The following is a 27,566-nucleotide window of genomic DNA, read 5'->3' as shown; positions in this document are numbered from 1 at the left end:
AATATCATCGATGACTATTACTGCATGGAGGACGATTAGGTGGAATCATCTCAACACCTACTGCTTTGGTGCCCTGACTTTGCGAGCTCCTTGGGCCGCATTTTTCCACACTTCCAATGAGCTTTCGGGAATGGGTATCAGTTGCTTGAGGAACATCGTGGTGAGCACGGAGCGCTTTTCTTATAAAAAGACTTGAGTGTCATCGTTCTGTTCCTATACATTCTTGCTATCCTCTTCTCATCGTCCTGGCTTTCCGGTATATATTTCCTTTTACTTCTTAAGGGCACCACAATAAATAGCTTAAATCCATGTCTAACGCACAATAGCCTCAAGCTACACGCAACTATCTTACACTCTAAAATCTTTGCTGATCTCTCAACTAATTATTTATCGCAAACGTTGTAATTAAGTGGCCGAAAACAAATAATTAAGGTGGATATATAAAAATGTTTACGACAATTTTGTGAACCATAAAACTTGGAAGGACAGTGACACAAAAGTCACGAAAAAAATCGACTAAAGTTTTACAACTGCCTACAACGAAGTCACAAGCGAAGGCGAATGATGGTACTGAAAATCGCTTTGTATTGCGGCGGCAAATGTTGAATACTGATTTATGTGGTTTGTTGGTCAAATAATAACAAAAGCACACAGAAAATCAGCAATAAAAACGTGCAATTATTAGTTCTGCGAATGCAAAATGTAGAGAGGAATGCAATATGCGGCAAGGAAGCTGCAGCGAGCTAGCAAAAGACATCAGCTGTGAGAAGGGAGCAGAATGCAACTTAGCCACTTAACTTGGCGATTGAAGCAAAGCAGTCAAAGTTGTTGTACTCTTTTGTTGTTTTTTTTTGAAATACGTATTTCATTTGTGTGGCATGTTTTTGGCGCCCTTTGGCGTCTGAAAGGACACACGCATTCAGCATAACTGCACCAAGTGCCGGACAGCTGTCTGCAAAGTGTTGGTTCTCTTTTTTGTATTCGAAAAGCAAAACTGTGCTATGCCACTGACCAACCACTCAGCTGTGATGTAGCTTCACCATCAGCGTGAGCTATTCGTAGACGAGTGTGGCTTGGACTCTTGACTTAAATGCGCCAACAACTCAATAAGAATGTCATGTCGAACCTTTCGTAATCTTTGCTACAAATGCAGATGGCTAAATCAGCTGTGCATAGGGTGTGTATCTTTCGTGTTGTCCCGTGCTGCCCTCCGGGTGGCCCACAAAATTTATTTGCACGCACTGGTACAACTTTTTTGAACCGCTTGCAGTTTTGTAATTTTTTTCCAGCGCTTTGTTTGCTTTTACCACCTTGTCTATTTAATGATTTTTTATATATTTTTTTTTGTATTATTTGCCTTTTTTCTTAAACGTTATTTGTATAGGATCCTTGCCTGTCGAAGTTGTCCTGTCAGCATTTATCTATATATTGTATTTTTTTTTGTGTTCTAGCAACACTATTGGCTACTATTTTTACACCAGCGCTCTTTTTGTTGTTGTTTTTTGTTCTTAGATATTCTTGCGTGCACTTTGGCTGATTTTACGAGCACACTTTGCTGTCGTCATTATTATTGTTGTCTGTTTGTTTTTGGCATATTTGCACCTTTACCTACACCCGCCTACTGGTCGATCAACAAACGAAGGCGGCCAGTTGGCAGTGCGATGAGTGTGTGTGTGCCTTAGGTAGGCTTGCCATTTGTTTGCTTAGACATCTGTGCAACTCTGCAATTCCCATTTCTGACCATTTTCAGTATGTTTGTGTGTGTTCGTGTTGACTATGGTTATTAGCACGTCTGACATTGAGTGACATTGCATTACAACTGTCAATGTTGAGTGCCTTAAAGGTGCCCACCTTCAATTTTTATACACGTAGTACAAAGTTTTTTATAGTTATGTGTTTACAATTTAACCTATGCTTTTTTATATTTTTTTGTTTTTATATTTGCGAGCCTTTTTAAATTTTTGTATTCAAAGTGATAATTATGCGAAGTAAGGCAAACATAAACGACTAGCGGTCGCAATACGAAATATCGCTCGTGTCGGCAAAAGTCAATCAGTCAATCAGTACGGGTGGAGGTTCCCTCAAAACGACAACATATCCATAAAAAGGGTACAGTAAAAATAATTATAGTCAGGCTCCGACGAACACACACATCGATTTTCCAGCGAATCAATTGACCAGTGCCTCACCTCCTTTTTTCGTTGTTTTTATGTTACTTCGTAAAATATTTATTATATTTTTTTTTGGTTCTGGCTCATTGGCGTTGCGTGTGGCAAATGACTAAATATTATATGCGATTTTGTTAAAAGTAAAGTGGTTAGCAACAATGTCTGGGTGTTGTTGTGGTAGCTGAATAACGAAAGACATATTCAAGGATATTTACATAGTAGGCGCCATGAGCTATTTAAGCAAACAAAAATATTCGAAGTTATGTATCTAAAAGAATTTATTTATCATTTAAGGAGGTTCCAAAACTCATTTTAACACTTTTTGAATTTTAGTCAAGAAATCTGCTTAGGCTCACCAAGCCGCAGCTCACAATTATTGTGGGCGTATTGGCAGGGCACTGTTCAATTGTATTTCACGCGACGAGACGAAATCCCACAATAGATCCTCACTGTGGCTGACGCTTGGGGTATAATAAGGTGGAGTCCACTCAACTTTCGTACCAAAACTGGTACTCTGAGCGAATTACATTAATTCGCCTCAGGCAACCTAAAACAAAAAAGGCATGTCATAGACGTAAATATTGCGGATTTTTATAAAATATTTGTGATTTTTCTATTTTGAACTAGGTACATATTTCTCAGTGTTGAAAACAGAATAAGGTTTGGAGCTGAGTGGCCCACGAATTTTGCATGGCTTTACAAATATGGCTTGCAAAGAAGCCGCAGTGAAATACAATACTGTATCCTCAAAAAAGTTCTAAAAAATGTTATTAAAAAATTAAAAATCTCCATGAGAATTTATTGAATTTTCCTTAGTTTTGAACAGAGTTTAGAAATCAAATTTTGATGTTTTTTATTATAGTTTGAACTAAATTTTTATAAAAAAAATAGCGGAAAGAATTAAAAAAAAGTTTTTCATATCGACATTAAGTGGATTCTTTTGTAAAAGAGAGGCAAAAGAGCGCTCAACTCGGGCAAAATTTCCTTTTAACTAATTAAGCAACCCTTTTGCTATCTGGCAAGAAATACACTCGGGGTTTGCCATTGCCTGACGAGGGGCGACCGCTATTAGAAAACAACTTTTTACGAAATGTTACCGCGCACTGCTAATAACGACACCACAAAAGTACATTGTGAAAAATTCTCTAATATTTATTGCCATGAATGTAGTTCCTCTTGGCTTCTGTGATTTTACCCTTTAATTTTTAAATAATTTTTGTCACAATAATTTAGTGAAGTTAATTTATGTTAAAATTTTTGTCTTTATTAAAAATTATTAAATAAGAAAAAAATGTCACTACTGCAAAAAAAAAACTTTTTGGTCGTCTCGAAAGAGTTTTGGTACGTTTTTTGGTAGGGGGAAAAATATGTGGTTGCCAACACTGCTTGTGATACAAAAATTTCTTTCCCCTTTAGAGATTTTGAAGCCCTTCTCTTCCAAAAGTTTAGCAGCTCAAAATATCGCTAAATGGGAGCTGAATAATAAAACTTCATCACCGCAGTAAATAATATTCGTCTTAGGCCATAAACGCATCCAATAAAGATGTGGGAAAAAGAGCGCTACTGGCAGGAAATCTGCGCACAACAACAAATTCAGCAAAGCAATGCAGATGACACAAAGATGAGCTCAAATTGCGTCTGCACCACAAAGGTCATTATTTAATTGTATTACACTTTGTAATCAGTCAACTATTTAAATACCTTTCAAATTGAACTTAATTCCTAATGTCCATACATACACATATTGATCATCTACTTCTTGCGATCACTGTAGCAGCCGTGCAAGGAACGAAGGTGCAAAGCGGAGCGCTTCAATTTAAAATAAAAACTATTAAACATTTACTTGTTTTATTTTCACTCTTCTATACTCACGCCTCATGTCGTTCTTACAAGCTTCTTAAACGTCAGACTCACAACAGCCATCTACATAAATGCCAATAGAATTGGTTCATTGATACATACATACTAACTGCATAACCTGTGGCAAGCGAAAGAACATCTCATGAAAATTCAAGTTCTCATATTGTTTTTGTTATTATTCCGTGCTTGCGGCTGATTTCAAAGCTCTTGGCGTTGTGGTCGTACAATATTATTTTTAAAGCATACAATTATTTTTTATATCGACCAAGAAACATTTCTTTGATCGATCATATCAGCAAGGTATTTAAGGTTTAAATGGTGGCTATGTTTTGACACTCTTTTCCTGTCTTGACTGTGTTTAATTTTTATTATGGATCATATCTTTATTGTGTGTATGGCTATTACCGTCATCCTTTTCGTGTGCTGTTTGAGGTAGCAAGTGATTGTGTGGGTTTGATTTCTGAAGTGATATGATCATTAGATCGCCGGTGTCTATTATGTTCTGTGCTGTAGATGTTTAGATTGACTACCAGCTCTTTAAAAATACTTATGTAGCAGTATAAGGCTATATTGACTTTAAGCTTAGCGCCGTTTAAGAGAGTTTTGATTTCCGGCAATATTGTCGACATTTCGAGTATCAGTTGTGATGCTTTTATGTTGGGTGATTGAGTTTAGTGATACGACAATTTTGTCGATCTTGTCTTGTCAATAGTGAGCAAGTTAGACTGGCTGTCAATTTGCTTTTGAAGGACTTTCTGTGTTCGAAAATAATTTTTACTTTTTGTTTCAGATCACTTTTTTATCACTTGCCTGCTGTTTTTTTCCAACACAAATTCACATTCAGCCAACTACTACTACGCTAGAAAATTTTGTTTCATTTGTAAATTCATTCTATTTCGTACATTTCCGGTTCGTTTCTGCCGGAACACCAGTAAGTGTAGGCAATAAATTCAAGTTGTTGGCGCGCGCCTATCTTATCACTTTTACGCGGTTTTCAATTCAGTTCTTTCCTTCCGTTTATTTGGAAATACTTTTGGTATGCAAATATTTATATATATAAATCTGCAACGCAGGTATGCTGGCTAAATTGTATCTAAACAGTTATAGTGCACGTTTGTATGTATGTATGTTTGTCGGTACCCCGCTTGAGGCATGGCACTCTGACACGCAATAGCTGACGCCTTGCACTTTAAAGTGTTTAATTTTCTAGTTCCTTAACTCATTTTTACGTGTCTCAATACGAATTTGCATAACCAAGGGCACAGTGAACATTAAAAATCTTAATTTTTTCCGAAAATGTACAAGTGGAATAATTTAAATGGGGATAACAAGAAAACAACTGGCTTTAAGTAAACGGCAAAAGAATTACGTAAGAAATTTAGTGCGGAAAAGAGTAAAGTGCGGGTATTGTTTTAGCGCCGCTGACGGAATCATAAAAAAAAAGAAACGAAGGTGGCAGCTTGCTACCCTGCTGCCACTTTAGGCACATTAACACGCCACTTAAATCTTTTTTGCTGCAAATGATTGCCCCGACACGCAGCTTGAAATACTCGGACTAAAATAGTATGAAACATATTTTTGAGCACATATGCTATAAAGCTCAGCGTTGTTTTTCTCGTGTAGCTGAAAAAATTTGCATGCCAGCACGCGAGCGACAATTCCATTTGGAAATTTTAAAGTTCATTATGTACACAAGGCTTACGAAAAGGGAATAGACGTGCACGTGGAAGGACATTTAGTATTAATGTTTTCCCAAGTAGAAATAGTAATAGCGTAAATCAAGATATGATCAACCAGATCAATGACCTAGAGAATACCAACTTGGCTCAATGGTTTAAGTCACAAAGATTCTTAAATCGCACTTGTTGTTCCTCCTTTATTCGAAATAAAATTCAACAGCTTGAAAAATTTCAGAATCTATTGAAAAGAAAGAAAATGATTTAAAAAACATATGTTATTACAAAAGCAACCATTGAAAGCTAAACATTTTAGAGCGATTTGCAAAACAACAAAACTATAAAAACGACTAGTAGTTTTTACCTTAAACAAAAAACAAAGAGAGAAAGAATGGCAAGAGCAGAAAAAGAAAACTTAGTTCCACAGAAAAAAAAAAACTGTAATGCCAACAAAATTCAACCTTGCCGCAAATAGAAATTGCATTCCTCTGCTCTTGAAGCAAAATGGGCAGTTTTTTTTTAACAGGCTGTCTACTGTTGCGGCGAAATATCTCTTATTGGGTCAACAATGTCTGCTGCTTTATCCACCGTGAAAGGCTCTCTAACAGTCTCAATGTCTGACAGAGCAAAGCTCTAGGCTATCATTCGAGAGAACCGAGTCTCGAATTTACAAGTTTTTTTATTTTACTATTATATTATTTTATTTGTTTATTGTAATTTTTAAATTGTATTATTTTAACACGTTAAGTTTATTCCTAATTGCTAATGAATTTTTTATTTACAAATTGTAATTTACGTATATTTCAATTGAAACAATTAACTTACTCTACTTTACCACCTCCAAGCGGACTCGAGCCTGCTCCACACAACCAGAAGCGGTAGTTTTCACACGATGCCTCAGCCGATGTCGCTGATCGCATGTGATTTTGCCAACTACAAAATTCTATTAAAATAAATTTTTATTTCAGCCAACAACGGTTTATTTGATTCAACATTTTTCAAAAAAGTCGCGACAGCAAATCATATTTGGCACGACTACAATTTTTTCTGTGTGAGGACAATGAAATATTCGGAAAAATAAAAGAAATAAAAAGAAAAAACTACCTAAGAACATATTCTACAAATATTATTACGCCGCCAAAATATACCTTCGCAGGCTCAGGAGAGCAGTGATCATCTGATAACTTATAATATAGGTATGTATTTTGTTTGTTTACTATATACTCCATTCATTTTTTCAGAAACAAGTGAGATTTTTAGAAACGAACGATAACTTTTAGTTTTAAAATAACCTTGACAATAATAGAAATAAAAAGATGAAAATTCGCAGCGACACAACACAATGTCAAAATGGCCGGTTAAGGCCCGTCGTATACAAATCTCTCCCAGAGGTAGATATTCGGCCTCCAACTTCCTGCTAACGAGAGAATAAAAACTAGTACATACATATTAGGTATTCAGGCATACAGTTACATATAACAATAAACAACAAGTAAGAAAGTCTAAGTTCGGGCGGAGCCGAACATTAAATACCCGGCGCAAGTATTAAATATAGGTTTTCCAACTTTCCGAAAGCTACCGCTACATGATAAGCGGGTGTATAAATATTAAGTAAACTAGCATCCTTAAATTTCGAAATATTGAAATTTCAACCATTTTTGAAATTTAGCGTTGTATGAAAAGCGGCCGTAATTTTAGTCCGATTTCAATAGTTTTCAACGGTTCGCTTTTATGTGGCAAGCACAATAACCATACCGAGTTTGGTACAAATTGCTAAAACGGTTAACGATATACATATATGTGATCATAAGTGGGCGGTGCCACGCCCATTTTCTAAAATTTTATCATAAGCGTATTTCCTGATAAAGAATTGTTGCAACCATCAATTTTGAATAAATTAGCTTTAATATTTACTGATTTATCGAGGATTTCGTATTTCTCGAAATTACCGTTATATGGGATGTGGGCGTGGTTATTCGCCGATTTTAAAAATTTTCGGCCATTTGGTATGCTGTACCAGGGTCAACAACTGTGCCAAGTTTGGAAGAAATTGGTGCAGCGGTTACCAAAATATACACATGTAACTATAAGTGGGCGTGGCTACGCCCATTTTTCAAAAATTTTTAATATTCTTATTTCTCGTCTAAAAGTTATTCTAAATGTCAATTTTGGGTGAATTATCTTCAGTAGTTACTAAAATATCGCAGTTTTCGTATTTCTGAAAATTACCGTTATATGGGAGGTGGGCGTGGTTATTGTCCGATTTCACCCATTTTCAATACCATCCGTCCTACGCCCAAAAGAAGTGCATGTACGAAGTTTCGTTAAGATATTTAAATTTTTACTCGAGTTATCGTGTGCACAGACGGACGGACGGACGGACAGACAGTCACCGCTTAATCGATTTCTCTTTTCATTCTGATCATTTATGTATACATTTGTCTATATCTATCTCGATTCGTTTTGCCTGTTACAAGCAACCGTTATGTGAACAAAGTTATAATACCCTTGTGCACAAGTGCGCTCGGGTATAAAAATAGCGGACATAATGAATGTCTAACGATGTTTATTTACCGAGGCATGTCTGCGTCTGGACAAGATGACTCGAAGCGAAGGTGCGTCAAATTCCTCAATCGGCACATATATACATACCAACCTATTTGACGAAAAAATTAACAGTTCATTAGGACGCCAATGATATAACAGACATTTAAATGCCCCACGTTGGCTTTTCTATTCCTAATACGAGTATTATTTACTGCTGGAATAATGGTGGAAATGCAGACCACGTATAGAAAAAAGTTCATGCTGTGAGGTTTTAATAATAATTCTAAGCAGACGCCAAGGTGTGAATGTATGCTTAGATATTTACATACAAATTTATGTATATTGGACACTTTGGGTGGGAATACAGGAGTTGTCATAAGATATTAAATATTTGCTATTCTCACGGTAAAAGAAATAAATGAATGCGAGTATTTTGAAAGGGATAAGTTGAAATTTTGTTTAAAGTTGGATGAATATAAGATCCATAAATAAAATAATACTACACAAGCCCGTTTCAAACAAGCAACGGATCAGAGGTCTATTGTAGTTTTTTTGATTGTAATTATTCACTTTTGTTACTTTTGTCTTAACAACGACATATTCCAAAACGATGTAGTATTTTATAATGTACAAAGATCGTAGTTATTTAATATGTCAAAGTCTATATATGTTTTGATTAATTTTCTTTATCTTAATGTACAGTGACTCAAAAAGGCGTTCACATGTTGACTTTGTTTAAAATATTCAAGTTTTTTTTCTTATAAAAATATGGTTAATACTAAAACCAAATCAAATATAAATCAAAATGTCCAGCTTTATATAAAATGGAGAGAAATTCAAAAAAATTCTTCAAAAGTTCGAACTTTATAATCTAAATTTTAAGAAAATTTTTGGGTATGCAATAATTTTTGTGTTACCACCGGTTTTTGCGGTTTGTGCTTTTTTAACAAGTGCAATTTATAAAAATTACATAAATTTTTTTACCAATGTTCTTGTTTATGTAAATGGAAAAAGTGAAAACGACCGTCAGCAAAAAAATAAATTAAAAATCTGCCTAACATGCATAAAAATAATCCAAAAAGTTTGTTTAACAAGTTCGAACTTTTGACGAAAATGTTATTGGTTTTTATAAATTTGGTATAAAGTTTAATTATTGAATTTATATGGTTTTAGTTACAGCATAAGCATAATAAAATGGATTTTTTTTTATTAAGAACGTTTGTTTGAGTCACTGCATGTACCGGCCATTTTAATTTTCCTTAACACCGAAAGTGCTGCTCTGAAGATCCTTGTTTATCCGTACATACATGCATACATTACTTTTTTTCGCATGCCTATGTGTTTGTCTGATAGCACTTTCACCAGAAAATCCATTTAGTTGTGTAACTATCGCCTGCATCCTTTCGGCCATTGCCAATTAAATGATATGTTTGATATGTGTTTATTTGTTTTGGGGTGGTAAGCATAGCCGTTTAATTGTCTTGTTCATTGCTCATGTTTTCATTTGGGACATGTTGTGATTTTATTGACTCTGAAGCGTATTTTTTTTTCAAAAGAAGGGTGGAAATTCCATGTGTTTCCAACGAAAGCCAAATTAATTGAAATGTCAAAATTCATTAGTAGAATGGAAGGGGACAAGGCGAGTGCGTTATATATGTGTGGCTTTGGCAAAAGTATTTAATTCTTGTGTGAAAAGGGAACACACAAATGTTATGATTCTATAACTCGGGGGTATAGGAGTTTAATGATGCAGATGTATTTGAAAGACACATTTATTTGAAAATTGAAAAGTATCTCAGTAAATAGTGTAATTTTGTAGAGCTTGTGTCTAGCCCCCTAACTGCTGACTATTCTCTTCTAATATTTACCTGCTATGACCTCTCCCTTATTTTCTAACGAGTATATATCCTTCATAAAAAAATTTCTGACCCGAAGCGACTAACGCAAAGTTTGCTACAAATCGTAGTTTTAGTTATTTTATGCAACTTTTATCACAACTTCTGCAGCCTTTGAGAATTTCTACGAAACCTTTATTATATTTTTTTTCGAAGACATTCAATATATTCATTCAACTAACTCATTGACCAAATATTGTGAGAACTACGCAAAAGGGTTAAACATTTTATGCGCCAACGAACATAGTTTTTCCGTATTTACTTATGCCACTAACGCAAATGATTCTTCCCGTGACCACATCTCTTAATCGCACAAAAATAATTCCTAAGATCAATTTTCCATATTTCCAGCTGTCAATTACATATAGTGGTTTTGTTTGATTAACGTCTGAGCTGAATATAGTTGCGCCTTTGTGGTTTGTAGTTTTTATTTTAATTTTATTTATAGCAAATACATATTTACTTTTCATTGCATCTGACATTTAGGTCTAATCTTGGTAACGTTTAATTTTCTTGCGGTTTTTATGGAATAAGCAAAACTGGGTTAAATGCCATGTATGTAAACATAAAAACAGCAGAAAAGGAAACTTAGATTAACGTGCCAGATAGTCACTTAATTCGAAAATAAATATTTTTTGCGGTGGTAATTGCCAAACCTACTGATTTATCATTTTTTTCTCAATATCATAAAGTATATTTCATAAATTGATGAGGCACATGCATTCGTATTCCAGATATAAATCTTCTCTCTTTTTGACAATTTTAATCACTAATGATGGGGCGATCGATTTCGAAAATAATTATATGTACATATGTATGTACTTACTTACAATTCGAGAGGTTACTTCCTTTTCACCGACGAAGGAGTGTAAATAGACTCATACTTTTGAATCGCTGCTTTGAAATTTTAAGCTGAAGTGCTTAAAGTATAAATATGGGTTTTACAGTAAGTATGTCTGTCAAAAAATAATTCCTCTGAACCAAATGAGGCCATAATGTTAGATAAGAGAAATATAGCTAGCTAGCACGTAAAAGCGATAGAATATATATGGTCAATTAGAATAAAAACAGTGGTAGGGAAAGCCCGATGGGATTTCGATACACTTTTTAAAATACATGAGATCCGTACATCGATCTCATGACTTCGCAGCTTTCCTTGAAATGGTGATTTTTATAGAGCTCTCGAAAACAGCTAAGCGACAAACTTGACTTATATGCCACCCTGTTGCGAAAACACGTTTGTTTTAGGCAAATTTCTATACGTCTACTGTAAAATGGCTATAAATCCAATTAGGAATATCTATGTATAAGTAGACACATATGTCGAATATGAGTCAGAATTGAGCCAAGTTAATGAAATCATGCCAGTTTTCTCACCTTTTCTACCAAGTTTCTATTGGACTTTTGTTTCATGAGTTCTCACCCAAAGATATTTAAAACTTTCCCATGCTATTATTCTTAGAATCGATCTCTATACTTCAGTCGACAACTACGCCACCTAACCAAATATGTTTCCCCAGCGACACTTCAACGTGCCCATTGTCGCCTTGAAGCACTTAATTGTTAGTTTTAAAACATAGTACACAAACAACCAAAACTATCACATCAATAAAAAGCAAGCAGAACAAAAAAGCGTGGAACACAACAACTTGAAAATCGTAACGGCTGCCATAGAAGTTCAGCGCCACAAATAATTTGACATGAGCAACAACAATGGCACACAAGTAGAATTACAAGAACAGCAGCGTTCGATGTGCCCCTGATGAAGCAAAAGATCACTGAGGATCACCAATCAATAAAGCGACCAAGAACACTTTGAAGCCCAGCGCGCTTATTGTTATTCAAATTTTAAATTGTTTTAAGAAAAAACAATACTTCAGTCAAAGAAATTAAAAAAGCGACTTCAATAATATCGAAAGATCAGAAAAGTGTAAAGAAAATAGTCGCGTAGCACCAACGACCTTTTCATTAAAACTAAGAGAAGCACTTGAACGGCAGGCACAGTAGGTGAAGGCAACCAAGCAACCGTTTAACAAAATATTGAGACGAAAATTGGCGCTTAAATATTTTTTTTAATAATGTAGACTTAAAGAATGAATGCATGTAAGCGTTGAACAACTCTGGAAAATGAAATCAACAAATGCTGGTAACCGGTATTGATGATCGACGTACGGTGAGACGTTGAGAGAACACACTAATGTTTTTAACTTTCCTTCGCAATGTGGAATATGTAAATAATTGCTGTACATACATATGTATATGCGTAGCTACATGACAGCAGAGCGTATGAAATTTTGAATGAAAAACACTGTCGATGCAATGATCGAACATCGATCGGTGCTGGTGCTTAACTCTTTCAACGAGTGTGGGAAATAAAAATATGCTATTGTTTGACGCCCGGTAGGGGAAAAATGCATGTTTGCTTTCTTTTTCACTATATACACGGCAAAGAAAGACGCAGTCACCGAAAAGCCTGCACTCAAGTGGACACACACGCACCCAAAACATTAACTCACACGTGTGTGTGTGTGTGACTAAGTAGACATCAATGGGTCTCAAGTGAGCGTTCACGATGTATACATGTATACGTCGTCTACCCCCAAAAGTACACGTGTGCCACTGGAAAAAAATAAAAATAAAATAAAAAAAAAAGTAAATGGTGTCAACAGTGGCTGCGCGTAGAATGATCACCGCTCGATGTGACCGACTACTGGTTGAACGCATCCGCTGCTGATCACTTGATATTGGCTACTACGTATGTACATACATTGTACTTAGTACACTCGTAGTGTCACTGCCAGCTTGCTCGTTGAATGTTTTCCAAATGCGCTTGTGGCTGCTCTATTGCTGCCGGCGTCTTTGTCTGCTCTGCTACCGCTGCTTCTGTGCAATCAACTACCTACCGCCTCAGAAATATATGCTTTACCGTCGATAAATTTTTTTCTTTTTATTGAGTTTTTTTTTAACTACTGCAATGTTTGCTCAAATAGTTTTCATCGGTCTTTTCAGCCTTTTAGTTACATATGTATGAAGGTAAAAAAAAAAAAATCGATTGCTCCACCCGTTTGCTTTTGACGAAGCAGTAGGTAAAAGAAGATTGAATGGGCTGTACATAGCCACCGTGTTTTGTTTACGTTTATGCTACAACTCTTCCGCCTGCCGCTCACTTTCAAACCAGCACAGATTCTGTCACTTTTACGCTTTGACTCTTCAATTGCCGCTTCAATGACTTTAGGTTGCTATATTTTCTTTCAAATTTTAAATTTTTGTTCCAACGTCTTTTTAATGAAGTGTCTATTTCCTCTGCCTGCCTGCCTCGTTAATTGATAAATAGTTGCATTGCTTTTCAATAGCTCTTTAAGGGCTGCCATAACAGGTTCAATGGTTTGTTTTCCAAACTTAAAATCGATTTCATGATTTTTTCTCTGGTCTTTAGACAATTTTTTTTTCAGCGGCCTTTTTACGCAGTCTTTCTTTATATTCGTGTGTATTTTATTACTTGTTAGCATTATTGTTGTTGTTGCGCGTATGTGCGATTTCTCGGAAATGCATTGCGGCAGCGATAGCTCGACAATTTACAAAATCGCAGCAATGCCAACAACCACGCTAAGCAGACTTTTGATATTCGGGGTATTTGTCTTTCTTTTTTGTGAGGTTGGCATCATTTATTTAGCATTTAGTAGTTTCCTATTATAATCTTTGTTCGTAACGTAGGTGCTAAATGTTTTCCACATTATTAACACCTATTTATGGCCCATTGTTGGTTGTCATGACTGAAGTGAAGTATATTGCTGCGGGTGACGCGATAAACCGGATACAGTTCTCTTCGGCAGATAGTAAGCCTAGTTGAGTTACGAGTAGAATACGAAATTCGAAACCTAGGGCGAATGTTCTTATTTTAATAAGATCTTGAAGATATAGATATTTATGTAGATACTTATTGAAACTTTTTCTAACTTCTATATCATGTTTATGTCTAGGGAAAGATACCTGTTTGTTTATTACTGCTGTCTCTACAAAGATAAGTTAACAACATTAGGCCTAATTTTTGTTTGGAGAGGAGATAAAGGCCAGTAAAGTCATAAGTTCTCCCGTCATTGATCGCCTAAACTGAAACGTGAACCTACTTTGCTCATCGTGAATAGGCTAACTTGATTCTCGCTTGCTCCCTTCGTCGGATCCACAGTCTGACAGTGCACTACAATTAGGATCTGAGCTAACACCTTCACGCACTCTCGTGGGAACACTAGGAAAAAATCAAACCAGTGTGAGGTGATTATAAACACGCTAAGGTAACCCAACCTAACTCAAGTCTTATAAAATAATTGAATACCTCTCTAAGTACTTTAAGAAATTTACAATTTATACTATTCTAAGATTTTCAATCATGTGAAAAAATAAGTCATTGGCTTAAGACTGAATTCTCTTTCCTCTAAATATCATAACCACACCTAAAATATACGAACACCCGGCTGTCCTAATATAAATATAGCTTTATTCATCCCCTTTTAATGTCTTTGTCTGTCATCCTTTGGCTAAGCCTATAAACTTCATATTAACAAACAGCACTTACATTGCACATTCTATTGATGTATTATCCGAAAATCCTGCCAAATATACCGAAAATATGCCACAAAGATGCCGCCTACAGTTTCTTACACAAAACTTCATTACATTCGCACATTTTCCTAAGAAAATTAAGTTGCTTATCGCATAAACAAATTGGGATTAACCAGAGTAAATATGCTATTTTCCAACCATTTACGACGCCTCCAGTCGGGAAAACCCTAGGCAAGCTAAAGAGCGCAGGTACGCAGTGAACAGCATGCAAATGGTAAATCACTTTTAATTTGCTGTGCAACAAAAGGTGGCGAATGCAGTTAGTAACAGCCGGTCAACAGGAAACAGTTGGTATGTACATATATACATATATAAAAAAAGACACTGGGCGAACAAATTGACATAAAGACTTATCGCACATTTGCATTAGGATTAAGGCGAGCGCGTGTAGCAGCAGACTGAGCGCTGACTGGCAAGTACTTTCATGCCTGCCAGCCAGCCTTTGTATACAGTATATTTTGCTTTGCTGCCTTTATGCTTAAGTGCACATTTAAGATACCTACCCTAAAATGCGCATTAGCAGCATTATTTTTAACATTTATAAGGAAACTCCTCCGATATATGCATTCAACATACCTGCACATTGGCGATACCTGTCTTAAAAACTGTGCAACTATTATCAATTATCAAAGAAGGTATTACGTTTACCTGCACTGGCACTACAATTACCTAATTTTACAAGCTTTTATTTATTTTGCTCATCTCGCAAAACAACGAAAATGGCAATCAATTAATGTAGTTATATAGACAATTAGATACCATTCGGTAAAAATTTCGCTTGCAGTAGTTTCTACGTGGTAAGTGCTCCTCCATTATTTGGTTTAATAGGGATTCGGATACCTTCCTCATTGAAGTAGTAAAGAAAATTCGCTTAAGTGCTTTTTTCGGTTAAGAGCACAGGTTTTTCGTGCAAAGAAAGATGGGCAGCTAAGCAAAATATACTGTACATACATATGTGGAGATACAGGTCATCTCACTCGCTCATATACTTTGTATCGCAGAGTTCACCATTTCCGTTCTTTAGTTGCGCATCTGTATGCACATAAATTCCCTTTTCCGTTATAGTGCAACATTTGCACCTGTTGCATCGTCAAAAACATTAGGGGTATTCTCTGAGTCTTGCAAAGCCCTTGCAAGGTGCACGGATTGCACGGTTTGCAAAGCTGTCCCATACGAAAACCGGTTTTTACCGTGCAATCCGTGCAATCTGTGCACCGTGCAAGGGCTTTGCAAGACTCAGAGAATACCCCTATTGATTCTTTGGGTTTCATAGGAATTTTTAGTGTTTTTTCAAAGGACAATAAGAATTACAAAAACCCTACAATGCATTATGCATTGCAGCAAAGCGATAACAGAGTGACCGCATAAAACAACAAAACGTACATAAATGCCACAGAAGGTAGAAATAACGAACAAAGTTGCAAAGTTGGTTTCGTTACTAGTAGCGTGTGCTACACTCATATAGTGATGTATGGACATAGCCTCTGCAACACATCCTTTTTGTATGCGCACGTGTTAGTGTTTGCCTATAGCAGCCTGGCAATAGACTATTTATTTTCCCTTTGCTATGCTCTTCTGTTCTGCCGCCTGTGATTACGGCTCGAGAAATTATGTGACAGATGCGCACAGCTGTGTTCTTGATTGCCGGCCGTGTTGGCTCGCATCTTCATCATGCCAAATGTCGCTTGAAACTGTGTAAGGGCATGTGTCAAGCAATTCATTAAATAGTCGAAAGTCCCAAAAATTACAAGGAAAGTTCAAGGGGTGTTCACGCAGTCCGAAATTGTGTTATTTTTCTTGCCTCTTGGAATAGTGTCGCAGGGGATTTTGGCACTTCTCCAGCCAAATTCAGATATTTTAGGATGCACAAATGTTGCTCCAAATTGAAAGTTAATTTCTGAGTATAGGCAACTTTGCTCCGCCTATTCCTTAAAGAGCTCACTGAGAGCCCCTGAGGGAATTTTCGATGTGAAAAGTTATTAAACGACCCATTCAATAACTGTTTAACCTGACATACCTTTTTCGGTTTCTTCAGTTCAATTAAATAATATTTTTCAAATAGCGTTTCAACTGAAAAATCCTTAAATTATTCTTATAGTGTTTTTTACTTACGTGTCTGTGAAATGTCTGTCACTGAGACTGTTCCTTCCGCAGCTACATGTATGGCTTTGTTGTGTGCACACTGTGACATTATTACATAATCTTCTACTGTACATAATGCACCCGAAATCACCACCTGGAAGAAAAAAGTTAAAAATATATAAGAAATTCCATCATGTAAATTTTTCGCGAAAATTACTTTCTTTATTTTACTCTGTGTTACCGCGTAATGCTACCGGTAACTTCAATTAAGTCTTCTTGTTTACTTAGTCTGATAAGTGGTATTTTAATTCTAAATTATTAAATTTTTGGATTTTCACGTTAATTGACAATATTCAAATATATGCATGTCATCAATAAAAAGAAATGTCGACGAACCCAAAAAAAAACAAATATGTATTTTTATTTAACATATTTACCTTGATATTTAAAAAACTAACATAGTTATTGGAAGGGCGGAAAATAGTTAAATTTATCAGACCTGTGTAATAAGTTAGGTTAGAATATTTGGGGAGTTGTCCTCCACACACGTGAGACAATGATATCATACAGAGTTACCAATGCCTTTCGGTGTTAAAAATTTAACTCGGGTGCAAAGGTGTTTGTTATTTTCTTCTTTTATTTTGTTCATGCAACTATGCATGTCCGTGGTCCGATGTGTCCCAATCCCCGCCCTAGAATCATCGTGTGTAAGCCAAATAGACAGTGACCCGTAGGAGCCCTTATAAGAACACATTTCCATTCTATATAGACTATAGACAAGGCCAGCTAATCGGGGAGTTATTAAGGGGGAACGCTTGATCCAGCATTAACTGGCTACTAAGGCACTGCCACCTTTAACAAACATTTTAAAGTTGCCTTGAAGGTGTAGGTGTTATATATAACCTTTCATTGCCGATTCATCAGCTTCGCAATCACCCTTAATACCCCATAGCCACCTTTAACAAACATTTTAAAGTTGCCTTGAAGGTGTAGGTGTTATATATAACCTTTCATTGCCGATTCATCAGCTTCGCAATCACCCTTAATACCCCATAGGCCACTATATTAGTTGAATTCTGCATTACAGGGCCACCTCCCAGAACTAAGCCCTTCATGACGGGACTTTGTATTATCTATTGATAATTCTAAAGCTTTCAGGGCCGCCTCACTCAGAAAAAAGAAAGCCTAATTCTCTCTATGTATTATATACATATTTTTAAGCGATGTTCCGTGCTGTCGCCTGTATAACTAACATTTCTGACTGATATATGCATACAAAAGTTGTCAGGGAGTCGAACAAATTTCTTTAGCTCCAGTTCAGGCGAGATCTCCTCCGGCGGTCTCTTGAAGTTCAGAGGCATATGCATAGAAGTTTTCTGACAGTAGCCATATGGTGAGTTCTGATATACCTTTCCTGTTGTGCTGGTATTATATCTTATTGAAAGCGAAAGAGGCTATTCAATAGTTGCTACTGATGGCATCGATATAGTTGCCGACGTGCTTAGATTAGAATAGCCTACGTGCTAAGGATAGCCTACATGATCACAATAGCCGACGTGCTTGGGATAGTCGAATGTCTTGATTCTCCGTCGATCCTTGAGCAGGCTTCTTTAAATGCGGATGTATTCGATCGACTAAGGCTGGTATTAGCACTTGCGATGCGAATGAATTTGGCGAACCGAATGGTTTGGCGAACGCAACTAAAATATACATTAAAAGTGTTCGCTCGTACCAGCTTGTGCAAGTTCCTTGCATTGATAAAACTCTTAATGCCTGCTCTGCCTCTTAATTCACTTCGTCAGTGATAATACCACCCTAAATATCCAAAATTGAGTACAGCAATACTTTCTTGGATCTGCTAGTCTGTATATTTGTATCTCAAATCTCAAGAAAACAGGCTACTTATCTCAAGAATGATAAACTTATTTTTTATATCTTCATTTTCTTTTTCGAATGCTATGCGAATCTCCAATGCGTTGCTTATCAGCTTAAGATTTTAATTTCATCCCAAACAAACACGCAGTGCTACACAGGTATGTGCATATGTGTGGGCGTAAAGTCACAGTTAAAAAATGTCACAGAATACACGCCCAAACAAAAAACACCGGTAGCGTGTAAGTCCAGTAGCGGCGGAAGGTTTTCTTGTTCCATCTCTTTTTTTTTTTGTTGATGTACATAAGTACATATTTGACAAGAAATGGGAAATGACATGCTTTCAGTATTGTTTATCAGTGGATGCTATGTAGATAGTGACAACCAATAAAACATAAAATGGTGAAAGAGATAAGAACAAATTATATTTGTGTGGCCATAATGAGTTAGGTACGTGCAATTTTTGTGATCTCACAATAACAACCAACATCTAAAAATCTGCTTTGTGAGCAAATGAACAGATATATAGAGCTGGTATTGGCATGTTCATCAGCGCTTAGTAAGCATGTAAGTTCTCACGCCACTTATTTTTATATGTTCGCGCCGCATACGCCCTGGCGGTCACTGTGTACGAATATGTATGTATGTCTAGCGTTTCACGGTATGGATGGGTGCATTTCCATTTGCTTATTGAGAAGTGCAATTGACAGCATTATTATGTTGCATAAATTGTTGTTGTCGCTGTGACTACATTATACGCCGCCTGAGTTATGTTCTCATTTGAGTATTGCTGTTGTTACTTGTCTTATTGTTTGTTGCCGCTGCTGTCTGCAGTCGGTTTGCTGTTATTAATTAATAATTAAATTACTCTCCATACGTCAAGCAATGAATTCACCACTGTCTTCGCATTGTCTTAAAAGCTGTTGTGTTTTGCATGTCATTTGATTCATTGCTGTTCTGTTTCGCGCTCTCGTCCTCATTCCTGTTGTTTTGTTATTGCCTCTATTTATCGTATGTAGTTTGTTGATTGTTTATGCTTGTTTGCTGAGTAATTGTTCTTCCTGCATTTAATGGCTGCTAGATAATTAATCAAGTTTTGTAATTCCCCTCTGAGTGCATTCTGTCAGTGGGTATGTGGGGACTACTATTACTATTTAAGTATGTCCAAAAGCTGGCTGTGTGGTCTATCTGCGGGATAAACTAGCAATATTAGGTGCCCTATAGCTTCACTAACCGGCCACAATGAAGTGGTGTAGAAATTAAATTTGAATATTTTATCATTCAAATGGAAAAAAGAATTAACATGTGCACGTCTTTAGTAGAGGTGAGTGAAAGTTAGTTTCCTCATGATCCATTCATCGGAACTAAACCATATTAGTATGGGACTACCCCTGAGGCACTACTTTTCCGTTAAAGAATTATAGAAAATTGTTCACGTGGCCAAAAGTTACCGGTAACACACATAAAAATAACATCCGATGAATTGATAACCTCCTTTTTTTGAATTCGGTAAAAAAATATCATTTGCCTCTGGAGGTATTTACGTCTCACTTTTCCAATTTTCTCGCCTATTTGTCTTACGATTAGTAGTGGAGTTTTGTGCAAGCAAATCATTCGTTAAACAGTTGAAGCAACGTCATAGTTGCGCACGTTTTTTCACACCAGCGAAGTAATTGTTTTAAGTATGTATTCCGATAATCTTCACTTATTTCCTTAATGTCTAGAATTTGCATTCATTTGACGTAACTTTACTTTAGAATCTCAATGTTCCTTATACATATGTACATATTTCGGGGTACTTATGTCGAGAAATGATAAACATCCCACAATAACTGGGCGCTAGCGTCGAGCAAATTTAATTTTAATTTTTGACAGTTTGTTACTTGTTGATGAAGTTGGGTCCAGTAGGCAGAAAGAAAGAGAGAGGAAAAAAGTGAAAAAGGAAAATATGTAAACGTCAAAAATTTGCCTACAGCGCGGGCTGGCACTCGTAGGCGTTGGATCACACAACGCTTAGCGGCCGAATTTAGGGACGGCAGTTATATGTAGTTGAAGCATAGTGAAAGCTTTTTTCTAATGAGTTGCGAAGCAAGGAAATACTTAAATTTAACTTAATTTTTACATTCTCCCATTTCTCTATTTCACTTTTCAAACTTTTTATTCTGTTGCTAATCCATAGATTGTATTTGTCAATAATTGTATCCGCAAAATGCTTCAGTTTTAAGTCCGTTCGATATATATACCTCGCTGGGTTCTTAATATTGCATCTCAAAATCGCTCCCTAATAGTTAGTCATTTCTATTTTCTTTGTATCTTTTAAGTATGTCATTGAGCATTTTTCCTACTTCTGTTAACGTTTTTTTGTGTACATTATAGCGCGTTTACTATAAATTTTCCTAAGCCCCCAATAGATCAATTACCAAAAGCTTAAAATTCCATTTTTATTACTTGAACTAAAAATATTGTTTGCTTAATCTTATCAAAAAAAATTGTGGCTTACCGGTGTAGTAATTTATCAAACCTACTCATAAAAGCAATACTTGGCACTAGTAATATTATTTTTAGATTTAATATAACAATACACCCACTGGAAAAAGTCCGTAGAAATATCTTTTCACGATATTCATATTTTTCATAAAACAAATTTTTGGTAAATTTTTTTTTATAAACATATAGTTCATTCTATAACATAAACGATTTGAAATATAAGTCTTAAAATTTATCTAAAATATAGAAAAATTTTCAACAAAATTTCAAACTTTTTTGTCAGATTTTTTTTTTGGTATTTTTGGTTTTTATAACAAATTCGAAACTTAAGTTAACGAAAAAAATTCTGTTCGGAAACTCTTTCGATTAGATGTATATTAAAAGAGTTCTTGTGCGTTCTATAAAAATTAAAAATAAAAATACGCATAAGCTCTAGTTCAAAGAGCTGTAAGAGATAGTGAGTAAATGTGCTTGTATTGCCGCTCAACTTAGGTTTCTCTCACTTGATCTGAAGATGAAATAGTGTCTTTGGCCGAGGCACGAAGCGGCGGACATCGTTTTGTCAAATACTTAGCTTGTGAGATGACCCTTCACCCAACAATCTCTTTTAACTTCTCCCTTAGGAGAGTAATCAGAAATTAGGATCTATTTAAATTATATCCCTAAAGTAAAATATTTACTAGTTTTTCTACGTACAAAATTAACATTGACGAAAATTCCTAAATTAAAAAAATTGTTTACAGTCTAAAAAAAATTTAAATTAAAACAAGTAAAAAAGCCTAAGTTCGAGCGAAACCGAACATTAAATACCCCGCGCACATATTAAATAAGGGGTTTTCACCTTTCCGAAAAGTACCGTTACATGGTAAACAGGTGTGGTTACCCTATTTCAAACATCGTCATTAGTATGTTCAGTAAGACTTAATGAAATAAATTTATATTGTTATAAGTTGGCGGTATTACGTTTCCAAAATTCCCTAATAACGTTACTTCTTTTCAAGAGATTGTTGTGAGTATCAATTTTGTATAAATTAGCGTCCTTAAATTTCGAAATATCGAAATTTCAGCATTTCTGAAACATACCGTTATATGAAAAGTAGGCGTAATTTTAGTCCGATTTCAAAAATTTTCAACATCTTGCTTTTTTGTGTCAAGTATAATAATTATACTGAGTTTGGTACAATTTGATGGAACGGGTACCAAGATACACATACATATGTAGTCATATGAGAGCTGCGCCACGCCCATTTTCCATTTTGATTATATGGGATGTGGTTATAACTCGTTAAAGTCAAAATTTTAGCGATCTGAAAAAAGTTCAACATTTTTAAAACTCAGGTCGTGTACCACAAAATTTTTTTTAAGTTCTAAAATTTTCGTGAATGTCTTTATTTGGCACGCAGGATGAACAAAATAAAGGGGCGCGCCATGATGTTGATATTATAAGGATTGCCCTAATGCACCTATATTCAAGGTTTTACTAATGCATGCATCTGCAACTTAATTTTTGTATGGAATTTCGATACCTATCTGGGTATTGCTTCACATTTTACTCTATTTCCGATTATGCTTTGTGATTGCCATTTTGTAAGCACTGGTGACGTTGCTGACTACGGCAGCGACTCTGATTCGTTCTGCATTCCACACTGCAGAGACGGGTGATAAATAATCTAGTTACAGAGCTGCTTCGCAACACCTTCTGGCGCACCTATGTATGTACATACATATGTATGTACCAACCTAGTTGCACTCAAACACTTCTCACCTACTTATGAGTGCAAACCACCCTCCATGCTTCCTCTTTTAAAAAATAGTAGAAAAAGAAATATATGTAGTGAAAAATATGTAAGTTGCGGCAAGTTATCTATGAAAGCGTAGAAATGACGTAGGTACCGTAACCAATTTTCACATAGAACAAAACGCATATAAACAAAGTAAAAAAAATCTGATACTTAAAGGCGTGAATTTCTATTTAAAGGTGAGCGATAATTTTAGAACTATTGTAGCTCAACGCCTTTTCCAAGTTACAAAATGAACCGTTGGGAATCTCCATCATTTCCAATATAGATTTGGCAATCAATAGATCGATTTCAGTATGTTTTAGATTATCACATTTTTGAGTGCGTTTGTCTACCATTCATAAATACAGTAAACAAGTCAAATGATATAAAAAAGTTAGTATAAAAAGAACATTCTAAATTACAAATGCGCCGCAGGTGCGTTCAAAGTATGTGCATATCAGCCGAAAATGTTACATTAGCGCTACCCTCTCGACTACTTACCACTCACTCTACTACTTCCCGTATCGAATTCATTCATATCTGAACTGCTTTCCCTAAAAACACTGCATATTATAGGCGCTCTCAAAACTGATAATTCAAAAATAATGCATTAAAGGTTTGATATATTTATTATATGCACATATGCGCATACATTCATATCTACAATTATACTCTACATTGAAACTTATTTATATTTATTATTATTAGTATTTCTGCTTTTGTTTGTGTGCTCCGTTTGTTTTGCTGCGGCAACTTGAGAAAAGAAAAATACTACTTTCCGATTCACGGCAATAGGAAATGAGGTTACTTGTAAGGTGCGATAAACGCCAGTTTTCTGATAAGCAATGCCGAAATGCTTACAGCACTTACACTCTATATAGATTTCAATGGGTTAGTTAGACAGTCAGTCATTTACTCCGTAGCCTTGCTTAGTTGTCGATTTCGATTTCAGCAATAATTTTTTGTCTTAACTTTGTAGCATTATAAATTTCGAAGATAAACGTTAATTTTGGATGTGGTAATTGTTTATAGGCAAGGTATTGCTAAAGATTTGGGATTTACCCAGGAGTATAAAATTGAAACTGTTATGAAAAGATAATAATAGGAATTGCTTTAAAAATAAATTACTAAATAATTCAGCAAAGCAAAAGTTAAACTAGCATATTAAAGAATTGATGCATTATATGCTGGTAGACTACCAGACACACACATACACACAATACCTACTTTAATTAAAAACTACTTTCGAGTTTGACCTACCATTTGAGAATTCTACCACTTGGTTTTTATTGGGAAGTTTGTTGACTTTTCTATGTAAGACATGATATTCATATGAGAAAAATAATAACCATATTTAAAGAACCAGGTTTTCTATCACCTATTTCAACTACGCAATATAAGATAGCACACTTTCTCCCAAAGAGTCAGGGAATTAGGCAGGAAATTAGGCACTCGTCCTTAGATTAGGGAAGATGCGGCACCTACACTCAGTGTTTCCCTTCCATATAAAATGTGGGCAAAAATAGAGTTATGGACGGATTTAAATGAAAATTTGCTTCTTAGTAAAATTGTGGACGCTAAATTAAAAAACGCAATTTGTTTTTGAATAACTATCATACTTTCACTGTAAATTCAGTTTGAAGTTGAAAATTTGGGTTCTTGTGGCTTTTACATATGTAGGTATGTACATATAGTTCGTCCTATTTTCAAAAGTGAGCTGTCAAATGAAAAGGGTTGCCACCTGTTACAAATTCTATTAAAATTATTTAATAAGTCAAATGATTTAGATATTACAATATGGGTATCAATTGAACTCGTTTTGAAAATACTTTACTTCTAAACGACACGTAGAAGGGTTGCCACATGTTTAAAAAATCAAATTCACTTTAATTAAGGGAATAAGGTAACTGAAATATGTATATCAATATGAGTATCAGAAAAATTAAAAAATTTGACATATTTAGAGAGAAATAAGTGAAGAGTAAAAACATTCCTGAGTTAATTTAAGAGTCCAGTAATTTAAAAGGAATGTAATCAGAACAAATTCGCTGATTGACAACGTATGTATTTGTAATAAAATTAGAAATACGATTTCGTAATCCTATGGTTTGACGTAATTATTATTTTAGTTTAACTAAATTGGACTTTACAAACAGGTGGCGACCCTATTCGTAATATATTTAAGCTAAAACCTTCTTAAACCTCTTTCTTCTGACTCCCCTATGGTGATACCTATCCTTTTCAATTACCTAATTCCTTTACTTCAAGTGGAATTTGATTTTTTAAACAGGTGGCAACTCACTGCATGTAGTTAATACACATTTCGATTGACACCCATCGTTTAATAATTTATTTAAGTTATGCAAAAATTTAAATCAAATTTTTTAACAATCTAATTTTTTAACAGGTGGCAAGTCTTTAAAAAAAAAAAATAAACCTTCTATTGTCCACATGCCAAGCTTTTTATTCTGACACTTCAATTTTGAAAATGGAACGAATCGTACAGATCTCAAGGCACTGACAAAAAATCGAATAATTATTTTATGCATTAGCGAAAAACGCATTACTTCAGAAAGTGTAAAAAATGAGCACTTCTTCTTTTGAAAGTTAAAAGCCCGAACTATTTAATAAAATAATAAAAAATAACCTATTTTTACATATATTGTTTATTCATTCCTTAAAAATTTTGCATTTTTTTAATTTTGTTTAAAAAAATTGTTTTTCTGGATTACCGCCTCCTGTAATTCTCTACTATCTATATGGAAACAAGAAACGTCAAACCAACATTTTATTTCAAAGAATATATTTTTGACATTTTTTTCTGGGAAGAGCTTACGCATGGCTATGCTCTTATTAAAATTTTTAGTATACAATTTGTCGACTTTAGTGGCTTTCTGGCGGCATATAATTAATTTTTTAGGGAAATGTCTGTTTAATTCTTTTTAGTGGATAAATTGTCTTTACAAAAATACCAAACAAGTTCACATTGCATATAACGAATTTTTCGATTTTTGCCCACTTAGGCGGCACTGTGCGACACTACTTTAGAGTAGCCTATATTAACGTGCACAATACAAACAGATTCTTCACGGAGGGTACTTCCATAGCATTAGTCCAAGAGCCGTGGATAAGAGCGATACTATGTAGCTACGTAATTTCGGACCTCTTAACTGACTAAGACTAAGAACGTGTGTGAGGAACAAGATTTATTATTTCTGCACTCGTCGTTTGGAGTAAGAAATATTTCATAAATCTATTTCCAGCAAAATAAGAGGCTAGGCATTTTTTCTTGGAAATAAATTTAAATCCTCCCATTTTGGCTCATTTTAACACTTTTGTGAAGGGGTACATCAAAAGCGGCGGTTATGGGGTTAAAATGTTGCATTTCTGGCATCCAATATCAAATTTGGTTTGGAGGCAAACCGGTTTTAGCGATGTGCCATCTTAGTGTATTTTTTTTTTAACTTTATACAAATATATTTTGTTTTAAGTTATGGAAAAAATATAGTCGTCCACATAATACTTACAATAAAAAGTAGCAGCCTGAACTGATTCGACATTCATTCGGCGTTCAATTAACATTTCCAATTTGCAAATACTATTTCTTCATTTACTGGTGTGCATTAATGTTGTTGTTGTTTTTGTTGCTGTTGCGTAGTCCCAGAAATCGTGTCACCACCACAGCGCCATTATCTGTCAATGGAAGTGGGCCACTGCGGTATAATCGTTGTTGTTGTTGTTGTTGCTTTTGGTTTTCTATAATTGCCCTAAGCAACTTTCCGCCACTACTTCACAATTTTTACGATGGCACTGAGTATATCTTTAACTTTATTTATTTGCTTTTTTCCTACTTCAAATGCACTTTTAGTGCTTTCTGTTTTGTTTTGCTTTGTTTTAATATTTAAATTTTGCATAGGCATACACCACTTTAAACTGCAACCAGCGCCAATATAAGTCAATAAAGTCAATGTGTTGTTGTTGTTTTCGCATGGACATTTTCACTACGAATGATAGCAACTAATTTATTGTTTAAAGTGAAAACTTATTCAAACACTAAAATTTGTTTGTGGCGTTAAGCCAATATTTCCACTATAAAAACCACGTTTTTATATACTAACTGAATAAATTCAAATTCAATCCATTTGAAAGCTTTTGCGTTTGACTTTTTAATCTCTTCGATCGCGTATTTGTCTAAGGAGTCAGCGAATTTTCGCACTGGAAAATTTTAACGCAAAAAATTTGGATATTTCTCGCCAAATGGTTGTTGTTTTTTAATTTTTCATTTAAATTCGTCTTTTTTAATTTTAAATTTCACTCCATGTGGAATAGAGCACGCCAATCGCTGTGCGATAAGGATGTACCGCGATTGCTATTAACTAAACGTCATTTAACACGCATGCACGCTTTAAATCCATAATTTTTTTTTAGTTATTGTTGTTTGTATGCATGCATTCACGTTGACACAGTGGTGGACGCGTTTGGACGCGCGAACGTCTAAGCGCTGCAATGGAATTGTCAAGACTAAAAACAACATAAGCGCCAAAATTTCGACGTACTCGTACTACTTCATCGACGCCA

The 27,566-nt window shown here is 35.2% G+C and overlaps 1 protein-coding gene across 1 annotated transcript in view; it reads right to left on the bottom strand.

The window, feature by feature from the left end:
* Window positions 1-27,566, bottom strand: part of LOC118744274 (pneumococcal serine-rich repeat protein) — a 179,178-nt gene that overhangs the window by 41,930 nt on the left and 109,682 nt on the right. Inside the window, exon 3 of the mRNA XM_036477175.1 lies at window positions 16,879-17,002. Within this exon, the coding sequence (XP_036333068.1) occupies window positions 16,879-17,002 (124 nt within the window). The remainder of the gene's footprint in view (window positions 1-16,878; window positions 17,003-27,566) is intronic.

Source organism: Rhagoletis pomonella, unplaced genomic scaffold (genome assembly GCF_013731165.1).
Source record: "Rhagoletis pomonella isolate Grant_MI unplaced genomic scaffold, Rhpom_1.0 Rhpom_scaffold_00008, whole genome shotgun sequence".
Classification (NCBI taxonomy): Eukaryota; Metazoa; Arthropoda; class Insecta; order Diptera; family Tephritidae; genus Rhagoletis; species Rhagoletis pomonella.
Note: the sequence above shows the minus strand (reverse complement) of the source record. Positions and strands in the feature narration are given on the sequence as shown.